The 17,566-nt window shown below is 52.2% G+C and overlaps 2 protein-coding genes and 1 pseudogene across 2 annotated transcripts; 2 read left to right on the top strand and 1 right to left on the bottom strand.

Annotated features, from left to right (window-relative positions):
* Positions 1-1,331: 1,331 nt before the first annotated feature.
* Positions 1,332-8,868, top strand: LOC133629559 (DNA-(apurinic or apyrimidinic site) endonuclease-like; annotated as a pseudogene).
* Positions 8,869-12,554: 3,686 nt separating this feature from the next.
* LOC133629558 (protein NDRG2-like) lies at positions 12,555-14,982 on the bottom strand. Its single transcript, XM_062020196.1, has 7 exons — positions 14,972-14,982; positions 14,684-14,728; positions 13,919-13,970; positions 13,767-13,814; positions 13,228-13,263; positions 13,052-13,103; positions 12,555-12,691 (listed from the first exon to the last, which is right to left on the bottom strand). The coding sequence occupies exons 1-7, from the start codon at positions 14,980-14,982 to the stop codon at positions 12,555-12,557; spliced, it is 381 nt and encodes a 126-aa protein (XP_061876180.1).
* Positions 14,983-15,035: 53 nt separating this feature from the next.
* On the top strand, positions 15,036-17,566 carry LOC133629557 (protein NDRG2-like). Its single transcript, XM_062020195.1, has 6 exons — positions 15,036-15,043; positions 15,242-15,293; positions 15,403-15,450; positions 15,996-16,031; positions 16,157-16,208; positions 17,317-17,566. The coding sequence occupies exons 1-6, from the start codon at positions 15,036-15,038 to the stop codon at positions 17,451-17,453; spliced, it is 333 nt and encodes a 110-aa protein (XP_061876179.1). The 3' UTR covers positions 17,454-17,566.

Here is a 17,566-nt window from a genome sequence, read left to right as displayed (position 1 = left end):
TCTGTTACAATCTGCTGTTTCGGATTTCCCCTTGCTCAAGCTTGCTATCACATAGACATTCCTTTCTGTGCTTTTTTGCTGTAGAAGGCAATTCAAAGACAAACTGCAGACTTTCTTTGTTTCTGACTGACTGCATAACATTCATTATAGCCCAGGCCCCAACATCTCCCCCTCAAGCAATGCTCTTAATACACTGAAGCAAAAGCCAGCTAACAAGCAAAACCACCACAATCACAACTAAGATGTGTAGGCTTTTCTTAATCAATCCTTGGTGCCATCTAGGGATTGTTCCAAATAAATCTGTCAACCGTTTCTCAAAAAACCTCCATCATCTTCTTGAAGTTTGAAAACACTATCTTTCAACTGCTGGATACTAGCATAGATCAAGTCCAAATGATCTGACAAATTCATACAACACATGCCTTCAAAATCCTCACAACCATGACCATGAGCTAAAAGCAAAAAATCTATAGCAGCTCTATTTGGCAAAGTTGCATGTCTAATACTACTGACATCACTAATCAAGCCTTCTAATGTTATTGCGGTTTGATTAGTTTGTTAAGCCAGCATCCTAATTTGCATAGCTAATGAAGCAGATACTTTCACACACACAGGATGGGATCCCCATTCTGTCTAAAATGGGGATTTTTTGTAAAAATCTATCTTTATATATCCCAATAATTCTAACTCCTGTGGCTCTGTTGTCATTGTTGTTAACCATGAAATGATCAAATCCCAGTTGTCAACTTTGCCATTACCCTTACCAATGCACCGATGAGTCCAAAACACAAATCAGTTTTTAGAAACCTTTTACAATCTCTTTTTTTTTTTTATATCACTGCCTGCTCAATGCCAAAATGTTCTGTTCTTCCACGGTCTATTCGTGACATCTAAAACACCTTAGAAAGTTTCAACATGAGAAAACCACTATTCATCATCACATTTACAGCAAAATGCATGACATTACAACCATCAGTTTTTACAGTCGTTGAGGCAATGGACTGAGGATGGAAAGGACGAGCCCAGCGGTCCGTGAGGGCTGGGACCGATGGTGTCGATCCACAGGGTGGGGGGGACGCTCCGGAGAAACTTAACGGGCGGCTGCGCGGCGGCGGCGGCGGCGGCGGATGGAAGGGGCGGGGGGTCTGGTTCACTTCGTGCCGGGCCTGGCAAACGTGGCTGCTGCTGGTCTCGGCGGGGGTCGGGCTCGCTCTGTGTCTGCTGGGCTGCGCCGGGTCCTTTTCGTCTCCTTGACTTTGTAAAAACTCTTGTGTACTTTTTTTTTCATTTTTTGTTCTTTTTTTTCCCCTCGCAGCGCGCCCCGCTCAGCGATGGGCGGCACCGGGCTGGCTGTCAGCGGCGACGGGCTGTGTCTCCATGGTTTCTAGTCACTCCAGTTTCTTTAATACTTCCTGCAGGAGCTTGCCCGTCCCCTTATCTGTCTCTTTCGGCTTCGGCGTAGCGTCTAACGCCTCTCTAACCGATTTTTTATTGGATCACTTATCAAGATCCTGCATTTGTATCAATAGGTCTGTCATTGATTTTTCTTGATCTTGAAGTTGTTTTTGTAAGTCAAGGTTATTTATGGATGGATAAAGTTGTGATGGGCCGGGTTGCACCTCCTCGTCCACATCCATGGGGAGTGGTACTTGTGCAGATCTAGTGGTGCAGGACCCACTGGGGTAGAATAAGGTGGGAACGGAGCGGTGGGCGACACCCTCACTCCTGGCACCTTTGTTGCATTCTGCTCAGGAGTTGTTACAGGAGCATCGTTTACATCAGTGGGTACCGAGGGTCCAGGCTCTATTTTCTCTCCTCCCCAGGATTCTCTTTCACTTTTACTGATTGGGTAGGAAGAGGGGGGCTCTAGCAAGCTGGGGATCAATTTTTCAAGTCACTCCCTCCTTTTCTTCCCCTGCTGATTGGATAGCACGTACTACAACTGCACTTAACTGAGCTTCCCCCTGCATTTCTTCTATCATGCGTCTCACAATTTTCCTTGTAGATGAAAGTTTAACACTGTCTTTGTTCCCATTTGTTACAGAGTTCCAAAATGTGTGACCAATTTGATCCCAAATTCCCAGATCATAGAGCTGGTCGGGTTTACTTAATAACTCCTTGCGCTGACACCACACTAGTAGGGCTCCAAAGTCATCCTCCAGTAGCATAGTTTCAGTCCTTTTTGCTAACTGGAGCAGGCTCTGTATAGCTGTTCTTTCCAATACTGATGCAGTAATTCCCATCTGTCCTATCTTCTTGCTTTGACCTTGTTTCTGTTACAATCTGCTGTTTCGGTTTTCCCCATGCTCAAGCTTGCTATCACATAGACATTCCTTTCTGTGCTTTTTTGCTGTAGAAGGCAATTCAAAGACAAACTGCTAACTTTCTCTGTTTCTGATAGACTGCATACCATTCATTACAGCCCAGGTCCCAACAGTTACCTTAGCTGTTACCTTAACTACAAGACCCTGGTAAATGTATTTGTTCGGTTACTTTGGCTGTTACCTTAGTTGTAACTAAAACAAAGGGAATGATATTTTTTTGACCAATCACTGTGATTTGGGAAATTTTGTGTTTCTTGGGAACCAATCACTGTGAAGGGCTAAATTAGAAAAATGAAAATTTTATGCATGCTTGTGTTAGCAAATGTGATTTTTTTGTTTGAGCTGTCTTAAAACCCTGAAAATGATAACAAACAAGGAAGCATTTATGGAGGAGCTATCCCACTGTTTTCCCAGCACTGCATAAAAAAGAAGTGCCTTCTAATCTGTATTCCTGTGTAGATAAGCTGCAGATCCATCAACACCCATGTAGCCTATCAGTCAGCACTTTACCACCTTTGACATTGCTTTCCTAGGGGAGTTATCTCCAACACCATGCACTTGGCCTGATCGACTCCCATTGAAAAAATACAGGCTGCCGGTAGAAGTTACGCCACTGCGTCTGGGCACTACAAGAAAGCAGGTACACAGACAAAAACTAAAGTAGTAAGTAGGTCCCTACGTAGTCTATAAGCCAGCACTGTGTCACATTTGCAGCTGCTTTCCTGTGAGAGCTATCTCCCATCCCACGCACTTGGATTGCTCAACTCCCATTGAAAAAATGCATGCTGTCGGTAGAAGTGAAACCACTGTGTATTGGAGCTAAAAGAAAGCAGGAAGGCAGACCCCACTTACAGTCATATGTAGGTCCCATTGTACACTATCAGCCAACACTATGTCCCATTTGCAGATGTTTTCCTGTGGGAGTTATCAAATATCCCACACTCTTGGCCTCGTCAGCTCCCTTTGAAAATATATGATTTGAGAAGATGTTACGCCACTACATCTAGGCACTACAAGAAAGCAGGTACACAGACCCACACTACAGTGGTAAGTAGGTCCATATGTAGTCTATCAGCCAGCACTGTGTCACATTTGCAGCTGCTTTCCTGTGGCAGGTATCTCCAATCTAACTCCCCTTGACTGCTCAGCTCATATTAAAAATTATATGCTGTCGGTAGAAGTTATAGCACTGCGTATGGGAGCTACAAGAAAGCAGGAAGACAGACCCCAGCTACAGTAGTAAGTAGGTCCCCATGCAGTCTATCAGCCAGCACGGTGTCACATTTGCAGCTGCTTTCCTGTGGGAGCTCTCTTCAATACCACACTCTTTTTCTCCTCATCTCCCATTGAAAAGACACATGTTGTCGGTTAAGTTATAGACTTATAGAGGGTGAGAGGCGCCAGTATAAACCAGTACGGACCAGTACGGGCCTGGTGGGGCTCCCAGTAACTCCCAGTTACCCCCAAACCACCTCCCAGTCCCTTCCAGTAGCTCCCAGTCACTCTCAGTAACCCAGAACCCCCTCTCAGTAGCTTCCAGTAACCCCAAAGCCCCTCCCAGTAGCTCCCAGTCCACCCCAAACCCCCTCCCAGTAACTCGCAGTGACTCCCAGTAGCTCCCAGTAACACCCAGTGACCCACAACCCCTCTCCCAGTAACTCCCAGTTTTTCCTAGTAGCTCCCAGTGACTCCCAGTAACACCCAGTGACCCACAAACCCCCTCCCAGTAGCTCCCAGTAACTCCCAGTGACCTCAAACCCCCTCTCAGTGACTCCCAGTAGCTCCCACTGACTCCCAGTGACCTCAAACCTCCTCCCAGTGACTCCCAGTTGCTCCCAGTGACTCCCAGTGACCCCCAAACCCCCTCCCAGTTCCTCCCAGTAGCTCCCAGTGACACACAAACCCCCTCCCAGTGACTCCCAGTGACTCTCAGTGACCCCAATCCCCCTCCCAGTAACTCCCAGTAGCTCCCAGTAACTCTCAGTGCCCTCCAGGTACAAACCATACCATCAAGTGCCCCAAAACCACCCCAAATGCCCCTTAAACCACCCCAAAAACACTCCAAACCTCCCCGAACCACCCCAAACCCACCCCAACCCCCCTTCCCAGTCCCTCCCAGTAACTCCCACTGCCCTCCCAGTACACACCAGTACCGTCAAGTGCCCCAAAACCACTCCAAATCTCCCTTAAACCACCCCAAAACCACCCCAAACCACCCCAACCCCCCCCCAAACCACCCCAACCCCCTTGCCAGTCCCTCCCAGTAAGTTCCAGTGGCCTCCCAGTTTCTCCCAGTGACCTGTACGTCCCCCCCCCCCCACCCCGGGACACGACGGAAGACGGGCGAAGGTTCAACTTCAAGGTGACGTCGTGGAACGTGGACGGTCTCAGGGCCTGGGTGAAGAAAGGAGGCCTGGAGGTGGGTTAAACTGGGCTGAAACTGGGCCAGACTGGGGCGCCCCAGAGAAATGGGGCTGGAAAGGACCCAAAAAGGGGGGATTTTGACCCAAAAATGGGGTGAAAAAGGTACAAAATGGCGGCTGAAATGAGGGAAAATGGGGCAAAATGGAGCCAAAATGAGGCCAAAATGGGCCAAAATGAGCCCAAAATGGGTAAAAATTAGCCCAAAATGAAGCTAAAAATGGGTCTTGAAGTGGTTGAGAAGTTTGTTCAAAGGAAGGGAATGAAAATGGGCCAAAAATGAGGGATTTTGACCCAAAAATGGGGTGAAAAAGGCTCAAAATGGTGGCTGAAATGGGCCTGAAATGAGGTAAAATTGGGCAAAATGAGGCCAAAATGGGTCAAAATGGGTCAAAATGAGCCCAAAATGGAGTTGAAAATGGGTCTTGAAGTGGTTGAGAAGTTGGTTCAAAGGAAGGGAATGAAAATGGGCCAAAAATGAGGGATTTTGACCCAAAAATGGGATGAAAAAGGCTCAAAATGGGCCCAAAATCGGCCTGAAATGAGGTAAAATTGGGCAAAATGAGGCTAAAATGGGTCAAAATGAGCCCAAAACGGAGCTGAAAATGAAACTGAAAATGATTAAAAAATTGGTTAAAGAATGGAACTTAAAATGAGCCAAAAATGGCCCAAAATAACCCCAAAATGCCTCAAAATGGCTCCAACAAAGGCCTAAAAATGGTGCCTGAAATGGATGCAAAAAGCCTTAAAAAAACACTTAAAAGTGACTCAAAATCACTCAAAATGACCCAAAATGACCCAAAAAAATCTCTTAAAAATGGATCCAAAGAAATGACTCAAAAAATGACCCAAAAGTGCCTCAGAATGACCCAAAAATGCCTCAGAAACTTCCCACAGAGACACAAAATGGCAGCAGAAATGGATGCAAAAAGGCCCTAAAAAAACACATAAAGTGACTCAAAATCACTCAAAAAGACCCAAAATGACCCAAAAAAACCTCTTAAACACAGATCCAAAGAAATGACTCAGAAAATGACCCAAAAGTGCCTCAGAACGACCCAAAAATGCCTCAAAACCCCCCCACGAAATGGCGCCCGCCAAGAGATTCAACATGGCGCCTGAAACGGGCTCAAAACGGCCCCAAAACCACTTCAAACCGCCCCAAAACCTCCCTTTCCCCAACCCCCAGTGGGTCCAGGCCGATGCCCCCGACGTCCTTTGCCTCCAGGAGACCAAATGTGGGGCCGAATCGGTGCCAGAGGAGCTGCGGAGCCTCAGGGCCTTCCCTCACCAGCACAGCCCCAGCGACTGGCCCAGCTACAGCGGCGTGGGGCTGCTCAGCAGGACCAAACCCCTGGCTGTCACCTATGGCATGGGTGAGTAGCCAAAGCTGGGGCGCTGCTGGCCGTTTCCAGGCCCTGGGTGGCCGCCACAGGCTCGCGGGAGACATTTTGAGGCCTTCAGTGGTCATTTGGGGCCTTCAGGAGCCATTTTGAGGCCTTAAGTGGCCATTTGAGGCCTTAAGTGGCCATTTGGGTGTCTCAGGAGGCATTTTGAGGCCTTAAGTGGCCATTTGGGGCCTTAAGTAGCCATTTTGAGGCCTTAAGTGGCCATTTGGGGCCTTCAGTGGCCATTTTCAGGACTTAAGTGGCCATTTGGGGCTCTCAGGAGCCATTTTGATGCCTTAAGTGGCCATTTGGGGCTCTTAATGGCCACCAGAAGCTCTCAGGAGCCATTTTGAGGCCTTAAGTGGCCATTTGGGGCCCTTCAGTGGCCATTTGGGGCCCTTTAGGAGCCATTTTTAGGCCTTAAGTGGCCATTTTGAGGCTTTAAGTGGCCATTTGGGGCCCTCAGGAGCCATTAAAGCCACAAAAGTGACGTTTTAGGCCTCTAAAGCCTCTTTTTAGGCCTCTAAAGTGACTCTTTAGGCCAGTAAAATGACTTTTTAGGCCAAAAAGTGACTTTTTGGGCCTCTAAATTGACTTTTTGGCCACTAAAGTGACTTTTTAGGCCTCTAAAGTCCACTTTTGAGCCTCTAAAGCCCCTTTTTGACCTCTGAAGTGACTTTTTAGGCCTCTAAAGCCCCTTTTTGGGCAATAAAATGACTTTTTGAGCCATTAAAGTGACTCTTTAGACCTCTAAACCCTCTTTTTAGCTACTAAAGTGTCTTTTTAGGCCTCTAAAGTGACTTTTGGGACACTACAGTGACTTTTTGGCTACAAAAGTGACTTTTTAGGCCTCTAGAGCCCCTTTTTGTCCAATAAAGTGACTTTTTGGGTCACTAAAGTGACTTTTTGGGCCTCTAAAATGACTTTTTGGCTACTAAAGTGACTTTTTAGGCCTCTAAAGTCCATTTTTGTGCCACTCAAGTGAATTTTTGACCTCTAAAGTGACTTTTTGGGCCTCTAAAGGGACTTTTTGGCCACTAAAGTGACTTTTTGGGTCTCTCAAGCCCCTTCTTGACCTCTAAAGTGACTTTATAGGCCTGTAAAGCCCCTTTTTAGGCCTCTAAATGTCTTTTTAGGCCATTAAAGTCCCTTTTGGCTATGAAAGTGACTTTTTAGACCTCTAAACCCCCTTTTTGAGCTGCTAAAGCCCCTTTTTGACCTCTAAAGCCCCTTTTTGGGCCCCTAAAGTGACTTTTTTGGCCACTAAAGGACCTTTTTGGCTACTAAAGTGACTTTTTGAGCCACTAAAGTGTATTTTTAGGCCACTGGACCCCATTGTTGACCTCTAAAGTGACTTTTTGAGCCTCTAAAGTGACTTTTTAGGCCTCTAAAGCCCCTTTTTGGCCACTAAAGTGACTTTTTGGGCCACTAAAGCCCCTTTTTGAGCTACTAGAGTCCCTTTTTAGGTACAAAAGTGACTTTTTAGGCCTCTAAAGTCCCTTTTTGGGCCACTCAGGCCCCTTTTTGAGCCAATAAATCCCCTTCTTGACCTCTAAAGTGACTTTTTCGGCCTCTAAAACCCCTTTTTAGGCCTCTAAATGTCTTTTTAGGCCATTAAAGTCCCTTTTGGCTATGAAAGTGACTTTTTAGACCTCTAAACCCCCTTTTTGAGCTGCTAAAGCCCCTTTTTGACCTCTAAAGCCCCTTTTTGACCTCTAAAGCCCCTTTTTGGGCCCCTAAAGTGACTTTTTTGGCCACTAAAGGACCTTTTTGGCTACTAAAGTGACTTTTTGAGCCACTAAAGTGTATTTTTAGGCCACTGGACCCCATTGTTGACCTCTAAAGTGACTTTTTGAGCCTCTAAAGTGACTTTTTAGGCCTCTAAAGCCCCTTTTTGGCCACTAAAGTGACTTTTTGGGCCACTAAAGCCCCTTTTTGAGCTACTAAAGTCCCTTTTTAGGTACAAAAGTGACTTTTTAGGCCTCTAAAGTCCCTTTTTGGGCCACTCAGGCCCCTTTTTGAGCCAATAAATCCCCTTCTTGACCTCTAAAGTGACTTTTTGGGCCTCTAAAGCCCCTTTTTAGGCCTCTAAAGTGACTTTCTGAGCCACTAAAGTGCCTTTTTAGGCCATTAAAGTTGATTTTTGAGGACTAAAGTGACTTTTTGGGCCTCTAGAGCCCCTTTTTGGGCCCCTAAAGCCCCTTTTTATCCCTGTCTGTGTGTCCCCTTGCCAGGTGACCCCGAGCTGGACGCCGAGGGCCGCGTGCTGACGGCCGAGTTCCCTGCCCTGCGCGTCGTCTGCGTCTACGTGCCCAACTCCGGGCGAGGCCTGGGACGAGTGCTTCCGCTCCTTCGTGTCCCAGCTGGACCGGTCCAAACCGGTCGCCATCTGCGGCGACCTCAACGTCGCCCACCAGCCCTTGGACCTGAGGAACCCGTCGGGGAACAAGAGGAGCCCCGGGTTCACGCGGGAGGAGAGGGAGGCGTTCGGGGAGCTGCTGGGGACGGGCTTCCTCGACAGCTTCCGGGTGTTTAACCCCTCGCTGCCCAACGCCTTCACCTTCTGGACCTACCTGAGCGGGGCCAGGGCCAGGAACGTGGGCTGGAGGCTGGATTACTGCCTGTGGTCCCAGAGGGGCAGGAAGGATCTGTGCGATAGCAGGATCGAGCAGCGGGCCCAGGGCAGCGACCACTGTCCCGTGGGGATCTACCTGGCGCTGGAGGGGGCAGGCTGAGGGGCAAAAATGGGGCGGGAATGGGGCAAAAATGGGTCAAAATGGAGGGAAATGGGGGGAAATGGGGCAGAAATTGGGGGACATGGGGTGGAAATGGGGCAAAATGGGGGGAAATGGCTCAAAAATGGCTGAAAATGGGGGGAAATGGGTCAAAAATGGCTGAAAGTGGGATAAAATTGGAGGATAATGGAATAAATGGGTCAAAAATGGGTCAAAATGGGTAAAAAATGGGGGAAAATGGAATAAATGGGGTCAAAAATGGGGGGAAATGGGTCGAAATGGGTCAAAAATGGGTCAAAAATGGCTGAAAGTGGGAGAATAATGGAATAAATGGGTCAAAAATGGGTCAAAATGCATAAAAAATGGGATAAAACGGGGAGATACTGGGATAAATGGGGGGAAATGGGTCGAAAATGAGTCAGAAATGGCTGAAAATGGAGGGAAATGGGTCAAAAATGGGGGGAAATGGGTCGAAAATGGGTGAAAGTGGTATAAAATTGGAGGATAATGGAATAAATGGGTCAAAAATGGGTCAAAATACGTAAAAAATGGGGGAAAATGGAATAAATGGGGTCAAAAATGGGTCAAAAATGGGGGGAATGGGTCAAAATGGGTCAAAAACGGGTCAAAAATGGCTGAAAGTGGGATAAAATTGGAGGATAATGCAATAAATGGGTCAAAAATGGGTCAAAATGGGTCAAAAATGGGTCAAAATGGGTCAAAAATGGCTGAAAGTGGGATAAAAAACCAAAACCCCTTCACAGTCCCTCCCAGTTCCCTTCAATTTGTCCCAGTCCCCTCCCAATTGATCCCAGTTCATCCCAGTCCCCTCCCAGTTCATCCCAGTTGCTCCCAGTTCCCTCCAGTTCCCCTCAGTTCCCTCCCAGTTCATCCCAGTCCCCTCCCAGTGCCCTCCAGTTCCCCTCAGTTCCCTCCCAGTTCATCCCAGTTCCCTCCCAGTGCCCTCTCAGCTCATTCCGGTTGCTCCCAGTTCCCTCCCAGTTCCTCCCCAGTTCCTTCCCAGTTGCTCCCAGCCCCCTCAGTCCCCCCCAGCTCATCCCAGTTGCTCCCAGTTCCCTCCCAGTTGCTCCCAGTTCCCTCTCAGTGCCCTCCCAGCTCATCCCAGTTGCTCCCAGTTCCCTCCCAGTTCGTCCCAGTTCCCTCTCAGTGCCCTCCCAGCTCATCCCAGTTGCTCCCAGTTCCCTCCCAGTTGCTCCCAGTCCCTCCCAGTTGCTCCCAGTGCCCTCTCAGCTCATGCCAGTTGCTCCCAGTTCCCTCTCAGTGCCCTCCCAGTTCGTCCCAGTTCCCTCCCAGTCCCTCTCAGCTCATCCCTGTCCCTCCCCAGTTCCCTCCCAAGTTCATCCCAGTTCCCTCCCCTTACCCCCCCACAAACACACGCCGCTCCGCCTCTCAGCCAATCATCTCTCTTTAGTCCCGTTGCCGGGCAGACTCCACCCCTATAGCAACCAATCGGCGCTCGGCGCCCTCCTCTCTCCGTCCAATCAGCGCCTGTGGCCGCGCTCAGGAGCAGGAGCCGCTCCCAGTTGCCTCCCAGTGCCAAAGGTCAAAGTCTGGGTAGGCCGCACATCCATTCTGAGGGTAAAAGTGGGGGTTTGGGGCAATTTGGGGGGATAAAATGAGCTTTTGTGGCAATTCTGAGGGGAAAAGTGGGGTTTTGGAGGAGTTTTGAGGTGAAAAGTGAGGTTTTGGAGCAATTCTGAGGGGAAAAGTGGAGTTTTGGAGAAGTTTTGAGGGGAAAGGTGGGGGGTTGGGGTATTTCTGAGGGGAAAAGTGGAGTTTTGAGGGGAAATGTGAGGTTTTGGGGCAATTTGGGGGGATAAAATGAGGTTTTGGGGTATTTCTGAGGGATAAAATGAGGGTTTGTGGCAATTCTGAGGGGAAAAGTGGGGTTTTGGTGGAGTTTTGAGGTGAAAAGTGAGGATTTGGAGTATTTCTGAGGGGAAAAGTGGGGTTTTGGGGTATTTCTGAGGGGAAAAGTGTGATTTGAGTGACGTTTTGAGGGGAAAAGTGAGGTTTTGGGGCAATTTTGGGGGATAAAATGAGGGTTTGGGGCAATTCTGAGGGGAAAAGTGGGGTTTTGGTGGAGTTTTGAGGGGAAAAGTGGGGTTTTGGGGTATTTCTGAGGGGAAAATTGTGATTTGGGTAAAGTTTTGAGTGGAAAAGTGAGGTTTTGGGCTATTTCTGAGGGATAAAATGAGGTTTTGGGGCAATTTGAGGGGATAAAATGAGGGTTTGGGACAATTCTGAGGGGAAAAGTGTGATTTGGGTGAAGTTTTGGGAGTTAAAGTGAGGTTTTGGGCTATTTCTGAGGGATAAATGAGGTTTTGGGGCAATTCTGAGAGGAAATGTGGGGTTTTGAGGGGAAAAGTGAGGTTTTGGGGCAATTTTGGGGGATAAAATGAGGATTTGGGGCAATTCTGAGGGGAAAAGTGGGGTTTGGGTGGAGTTTTGAGGTGAAAAGTGGGGTTTTGAGGCATTTCCGAGAGGAAAAAGTGAGGTTTTGGTGCAACTTGGTGTGTAAGAGTTCCAGTTTGGTGGGGTTTGGATGCAAGAGTCTCCCCAGTCCATCCCAGTTCAACACAGTTGACACACTGGAGCGGCGGCTTTTATTGAGCGGCAGAAGGATCCGCGGGGAAAGGGGCCAAACCTCGTTGGCGGAGGGATCCCATTGGGGCACATCTAGATCCGGCTCTGGGGGAGAAGGATCCTCCAAAGCCCCTCCCAGTAACCCCCAAACCCCCTCCCAGTAACTACCAGTAACCCCCAAACCCCCTCCCAGTAACTCCCAGTAGCTCCCAGTTACCCCAAACTCCCTCCCAGTAGCCCCCAGTTACCCCAAACCCCCTCCCAGTAACTCCCAGTGACCCCAAACCCCTCCCAGTAAATCCCAGTAACCTCAAACCTCTTCCCAGTAGCTCCCAGTAAGCTCCAGACCCCTTCCCACTAATTCCCAGTACCTACCAGTAACTCTCAGTTACCCCCAAACCCCCTCCCAGTAGCTCCCAGTAACCCCCAAACACCCTCCAGTGACTCCCAGTAACCCCCAAACACCCTCCAGTGACTCCCAGTAACCCCCAAACCCCTCCAAGTCCCTCCCAGTGACTTCCAGTAACTCCCAGTAACCCCCATACACCCTCCAGTGACTCCCAGTAACTCCCAGTAACCCCCAACCCCCTCTCAGTCTCTCCCAGTAACCCCCAAATACCCTCCAGTGACTCCCAGTAACCCCCAAACCCCCTCCCAGTCGCTCCCAGTCCCTCCCAGTAACCCCAAACCCCCTCCCAGTCGCTCCCAGTAACCCCAAACCCCCTCCCAGTCGCTCCCAGTAACCTCAAACCCCCTCCCAGTCGCTCCCAGTAACCCCCAAACACCCTCCCAGTCGCTCCCGGTCCCTCCCAAACCCCCTATCAGTGACTCTCAGTTACCGCCAACCCCCCTCCCAGTAACTCCCAGTGCCCCTCCCGTCTAGATCCGGCCGTCGGACGTTGGGCGGAAGGATCCGATCGCGTAAGCGGCAGCGGAACGATCCGAGAGGTGACGGAAACACCCGAGAGGTGACGGAAACACCCGAGAGGTGACGGAAACACCCGAGGGGGGGACAGAAGGAGCCGAAGCGCCGCCGGGTTCGGTTCGGGCGGTCCCTCCGTTACCGGGGCAGGGGCGGATCAAGGGCTCCCGGGTGCTCCCCCGACGCTGCCGCGGGACAGGGTTCGGCTCCGGCCCCGTTCGCCTTCGGCCGAGCCGCAACTGGCGACCGAAGCGGTTCGGGACCGGGACAAGCGAGTCATGGTGGACGCGGCCACTGCCGGGAGGGGAGACACCGCGCTTTAACCCCGCCCACCGCCCCCGCCTCGGCGAATCGGCGCGCGTCTGTCCGCGCCTCAGCCAATCAGATGGCGAGGCGCCGCGGAGCTTGGCCCCGCCCAGCCGCTGCACCGTTCCATTCAACCCAGGAAGGGGGGGGGGGGGTGCGACTTAATTAATCGCTAATTAAAGGGTTAATTAAGGCGCGGGGGAAGGTCGTTAGGCTCCGAACACTCCCCCCCACCGTTAATTAGCTCCGCGGTGATTCTGGTGAATGAAGTGCCCCCAACCCCCTCCTCAACGAGCCCTTCGTTAATCGCGCTAATTAAGGCCGCTAATTAGCTCATTAGCCAGTCACTGTAGCCCATCCCCTGCACAAAGTACTTGAAGGCCTTGGTCAGCTTGGCTGGCTGCAAGGGGGGGCGTGGCCACGTGACGTCACAGATGGGCGGGGCTTGGGCGTGGCCGCTCCCCGTTCTCTGTCAGGCCACGCCCACGCCGTAAGCCACCCCCCCACATTCTTCCCCCCTTTACCTGGGTGAGTTGGGGTTGGCCGCCACGGTCTGCCATCTGGGGGGGTCAAAGGGGGCACTGGGAGTTACTGGGAGGGACTGGGAAGGGGGGGTTGGGGTTTCTGGGAGGAGCTGGGAGGGGGTTTGGGGGTTACTGGGAAGGACTGGGAGGAGCTGGGAGGGGGTTTGGGGTTACTGGGAAGGACTGGGAGGAGCTGGGAGGGGGTTTGGGATATACTGGGACGGGCTGGGAGGGACTGGGAGAGGGTTCGGGGTCACTGGGAGGGACTGGGAGGAGGTGGGAGAGGTTTTGGGGGTCACTGGGAGGAGCTGGGAGGGGAGCTGGGGGTGACTGGGAGCTACTGGGAGTTACTGGGAGTCACTGGGAGACACTGGAAGGGGTTTGGGGGTCACTGGGAGTTACTGGGAGTCATTGGGAATGGATTTTGGGTAACTGGGAGTTACTGGGAGGGGGTTTGGGGGTTACTGGGAGTCACTGGGACGGGTTTGGGGGTCACTGGGAGGCACTGGGAGTGCCTGGGGTCAGAGGTCAAAGGTCACCTTGAGGAAGGAAGTTTGGGTCGGGTCGAGCTTAACAATACACTCCCCCTGGGGGGGGAGGTGCAAAGGGGAGAGGGCGGGGCTTAACGGGGTAATGGAGGAGTCACAGCCCGTGGCCATGACCCCACCCCCCAACCCCACCCAAAACTCACCATGGCATCCTTGTCAGGGGAGTTCTCACCGACCACCAAAAGCACGGGGCAGCTAGACGGGTCAGGGGGTCACCACGGGGTCACAGGGTAAACGAGAGGTCATGGGGTCATGGCGGGGTCACAGGGAGGTCACAGGGTCAGGGGGAGGTCGTGGGGTCACGTAAGGCCATGGGGCAAGGAGGGGTGAAAGGGGCAAAAGGAGGTCATGAGGGCTCACAGAGGGGTCATGGAGGGGGTCACCTGGAGGTCACGGGGTCATGGCAGGGTCACGGGATCAAGGGGAGGTCGTGGGGTCATGTAGGGTCATGGGGCAATGGGGGGGTTATGAGGGCATCACACAATAAGGAGGGGTCACAGAGGGATCATGTGTGGTGATTGAAGGGTCATGGGGTCACAGAGGGGTCACAGAGGGGTCACAGGGTCAGGGAGAGGTCATGGGGTCACATAGGGTCATAGGGCAAAGAGGGGTCACATGGGCAAGGGGAGGTCATAGGGGATGTGTGGGGTCACAGGAGGCGTGGGGGGGTCATGAGGGGTCACAGAAAGGTCATGGGGTCATGGAGGGGTCATGGGGTCACAGGGGGAAAAGGAGGGTCATGGAGGGGTCATCGGGGTCACTAAGGGATCCTGGATGAGTCATGGGGGTCACAGAGAGTACGGGAAGTCATGAAGGGTCATGGGTCATGGAGGGGTCAAGGGGGGTCCTGGGGCCACCGGGGGTCACAAGGGGGTCACGGGAGGAGTCAGAGGTCAGGGGTGACTCACTGCAGGCTGCTGGCGCCGCTGCGCTGCAGCCTCAGATCCCTGCGGCTGGGAAGGGGTTAAACACACCTGGCCTCTCCACAGCTCCCATACGCTGTGGTATAATTTAAGAGGGGGCATGTGTTATTTGAAAGGGAGCTGAGCAGTCCAAGTGAGTGGGTATGAAGATAGCTCCCACAGGAAAGGAGCTGCAAATGTGACACCGTGCTGGGTGATAGACTGGATGGGGACCTACTTACTACTGTGACCCCATGACCTCTCCCTGACCTGGTGACCCCTCTGTGACCCCACCGTGACCCCATGACCCATGACCCTACAGGACCCCACGACCTCCCCTTGATCCCGTGACCCTGCCATGACCCCGTAACCTCCCGGTGACCCCTCCATGACCCCTCTGTGAGCCCTCATGAGCTCCTTTTGCCCCTTTCACCCCTCCTTGCCCCATGGCCTTACGTGACCCCACGACCTCCCCCTGAACCTGTGACCTCCCTGTGACCCCGCCGTGACCCCGTGACCTCCCGTTTACCCCGTGACCCCGTGGTGACCCCCTGACCCCTGTAGCTGCCCTGTGCTTTTGGTGGTTGGTGAGAACTCCCCCAACGAGGACGCCATGGTGAGTTTTGGGTGGGGTTGGGGGGTGGGGTCGTGGCCACGAGCTGTGACCCCTCCATTACCCCGTTAAGCCCCGCCCTCTCCCCTTTGCCCCTCCCCCCCCCCCCCAGGTGGAGTGTATTGTCAAGCTTGACCCGACCCAAACTTCCTTCCTCAAGGTGGCCTTTGATCTCTGACGCCAGGCACTCCCAGTGCCTCCCAGTGACCCCCAAACCCGTCCCAGTGACTCCCAGTAACCCCCAAACCCCCTCCCAGTAACTCCCAGTTACCCAAAATCCATTCACAGTGTCTCCCAGTAACTCCCAGTGACCCCCAAACCCTTTCCCAGTATCTCTCAGTGAGTCCCAGTGACTCCCAGTTACCCCCAACCCCCCCCAGTGTCTCCCAGTGACTCCCAGTAGCTCCCAGTCACCCCCAGCTCCCCTCCCAGCTCCTCCCAGTGACCCCCAAAACCTTTCCCACCTCCTCCCAGTCCCTCCCAGTGACCCCGAACCCTCTCCCAGTCCCTCCCAGCCCGTCCCAGTATATCCCAAACTCCCTCCCAGCTCCTCCCAGTCCTTCCCAGTAACCCCAAACCCCCTCCCAGCTCCTCCCAGTCCTTCCCAGTAACCCCCAAACCCCCTCCCAGCTCCTCCCAGTCACCCCCAACCCCCCCTTCCCAGTCCCTCCCAGTAACTCCCAGTGCCCCCTTTGCCCCCCCCAGATGGCAGACCGTGGCGGCCAACCCCAACTCACCCAGGTAAAGGGGGGAAGAATGTGGGGGGGTGGCTTACGGTGTGGGCGTGGCCTGACAGAGAAGAGGTGGCCACGCCCAAGCCCCGCCCATCTGTGACGTCACGTGGCCACGCCCCCCCCCCCTTGCAGCCAGCCAAGCTGACCAAGGCCTTCAAGTACTTTGTGCAGGGGATGGGCTACAGTGACTGGCTAATGAGCTAATTAGCGGCCTTAATTAGTGCGATTAACGAAGGGCTCATTAAGGAGGGGGTGTGGGCAATTAGGGAGGAGCTTAATTAGTTGGTTTGGGGTTAATTGCAGGGTTAATATATGATTAGATGGCCTTAGAACCACTTTGGGGGGGGTTATTAACCTCATTAATGCACTGTAGGGTGCTAATTAACATCGTTAATAATGGGGGTGGGGGTCTAATTAATTAAGAGACGGGCTCAGCTAATTAATAAGGGTCTAATTAATTGGGTAGGAGCTTAACTAATTGCTCCTGGTGCTAACTAAATGGTTCATTAGGTGTTAAGTGGACTTAGGGCTGCTTTGGGTTGCTAATTAACACCGTTAATGACATTGGTTGGGGAGTAATTAATTAATAGAAACACTTGGTTAATTAATAAGGGTCTGGTTAATTAGGGAAGGAGCTTAATTAGTAGCTTCAGGGGTTAATTAAAGCCTTAGTTAATGAGTAAGGCCGCTGTGGTGTGCTAATTAACGTCACTAATGATGTGGGGGGGTCTAATTAACTAAGTGAGGGGCTTGGCTAATTAATAAGGGTCTAATTAATTAGGAGATGAGCTTAATTAGTTGTTTCAGGGGCTAATTAATACGTTAATTAGTGATTAAAGAGGAATTAACACGCCAGCGGTGTGTTAATGGGGAGGACTTGTGGTTAATTGTGTTGGGGGTGGTTCTAATTAATTAGGAGGGCGCTTAATTAACCACCTCGCGGCTTAATAAAGCTCTTAATTAACCCATTAACCCTCGGAGCCTCACTGGGACTAATTAAGGGGGGGGGCACTTCATTCACCAGAATCACCGCGGAGCTAATTAACGGTGGGGGGGAGTGTTCGGAGGCTAACGACCTTCCCCCGCGCCTTAATTAACCCTTTAATTAGCGATTAATTAAGTCGCACCCCCCCCCCGCCTCCTGGGTTGAATGGAACGGTGCAGCGGCTGGGCGGGGCCAAGCTCCGCGGCGCCTCGCCATCTGATTGGCTGAGGCGCGGACAGACGCGCGCCGATTGGCCGAGGCGGGGGCGGTGGGCGGGGTTAAAGCGCGGTGTCTCCCCTCCCGGCAGTGGCCGCGTCCACCATGACTCGCTTGTCCCGGTCCCGAACCGCTTCGGTCGCCAGTTCCGGCTCGGCCGAAGGCGAACGGGGCCGGAGCCGAACCCTGTCCCGCGGCAGCGTCGGGGGAGGACCCGGGAGCCCTTGATCCGCCCCTGCCCCGGTAACGGAGGGACCGCCCGAACCGAACCCGGCGGCGCTTCGGCTCCTTCCGTCCCCCCCTCGGGTGTTTCCGTCACCTCTCGGGTCCTTCCGCCGCCG

Source organism: Colius striatus, unplaced genomic scaffold, assembly GCF_028858725.1.
Source record: "Colius striatus isolate bColStr4 unplaced genomic scaffold, bColStr4.1.hap1 scaffold_68, whole genome shotgun sequence".
Taxonomy (NCBI): domain Eukaryota; kingdom Metazoa; phylum Chordata; class Aves; order Coliiformes; family Coliidae; genus Colius; species Colius striatus.
The sequence above is the reverse complement of the archived record's forward strand: the minus strand, read 5'-3'. Positions and strand labels throughout refer to the sequence as shown.

Bases quoted from the DNA above. Each gene is read 5' to 3' on its own strand.
- LOC133629558 (XM_062020196.1), bottom strand. The intron at 13,264-13,766 runs GTGACCTTTGAC...TGACCCCCCCAG, and splicing joins CCCAAACTTCCTTCCTCAAG to ATGGCAGACCGTGGCGGCCA. The intron at 13,104-13,227 runs GTAAAGGGGGGA...CCCCCCTTGCAG, and splicing joins GCCAACCCCAACTCACCCAG to CCAGCCAAGCTGACCAAGGC.
- LOC133629557 (XM_062020195.1), top strand. The intron at 15,451-15,995 runs GTGGCCTTTGAT...TGCCCCCCCCAG, and splicing joins CCCAAACTTCCTTCCTCAAG to ATGGCAGACCGTGGCGGCCA. The intron at 16,032-16,156 runs GTAAAGGGGGGA...CCCCCCTTGCAG, and splicing joins GCCAACCCCAACTCACCCAG to CCAGCCAAGCTGACCAAGGC.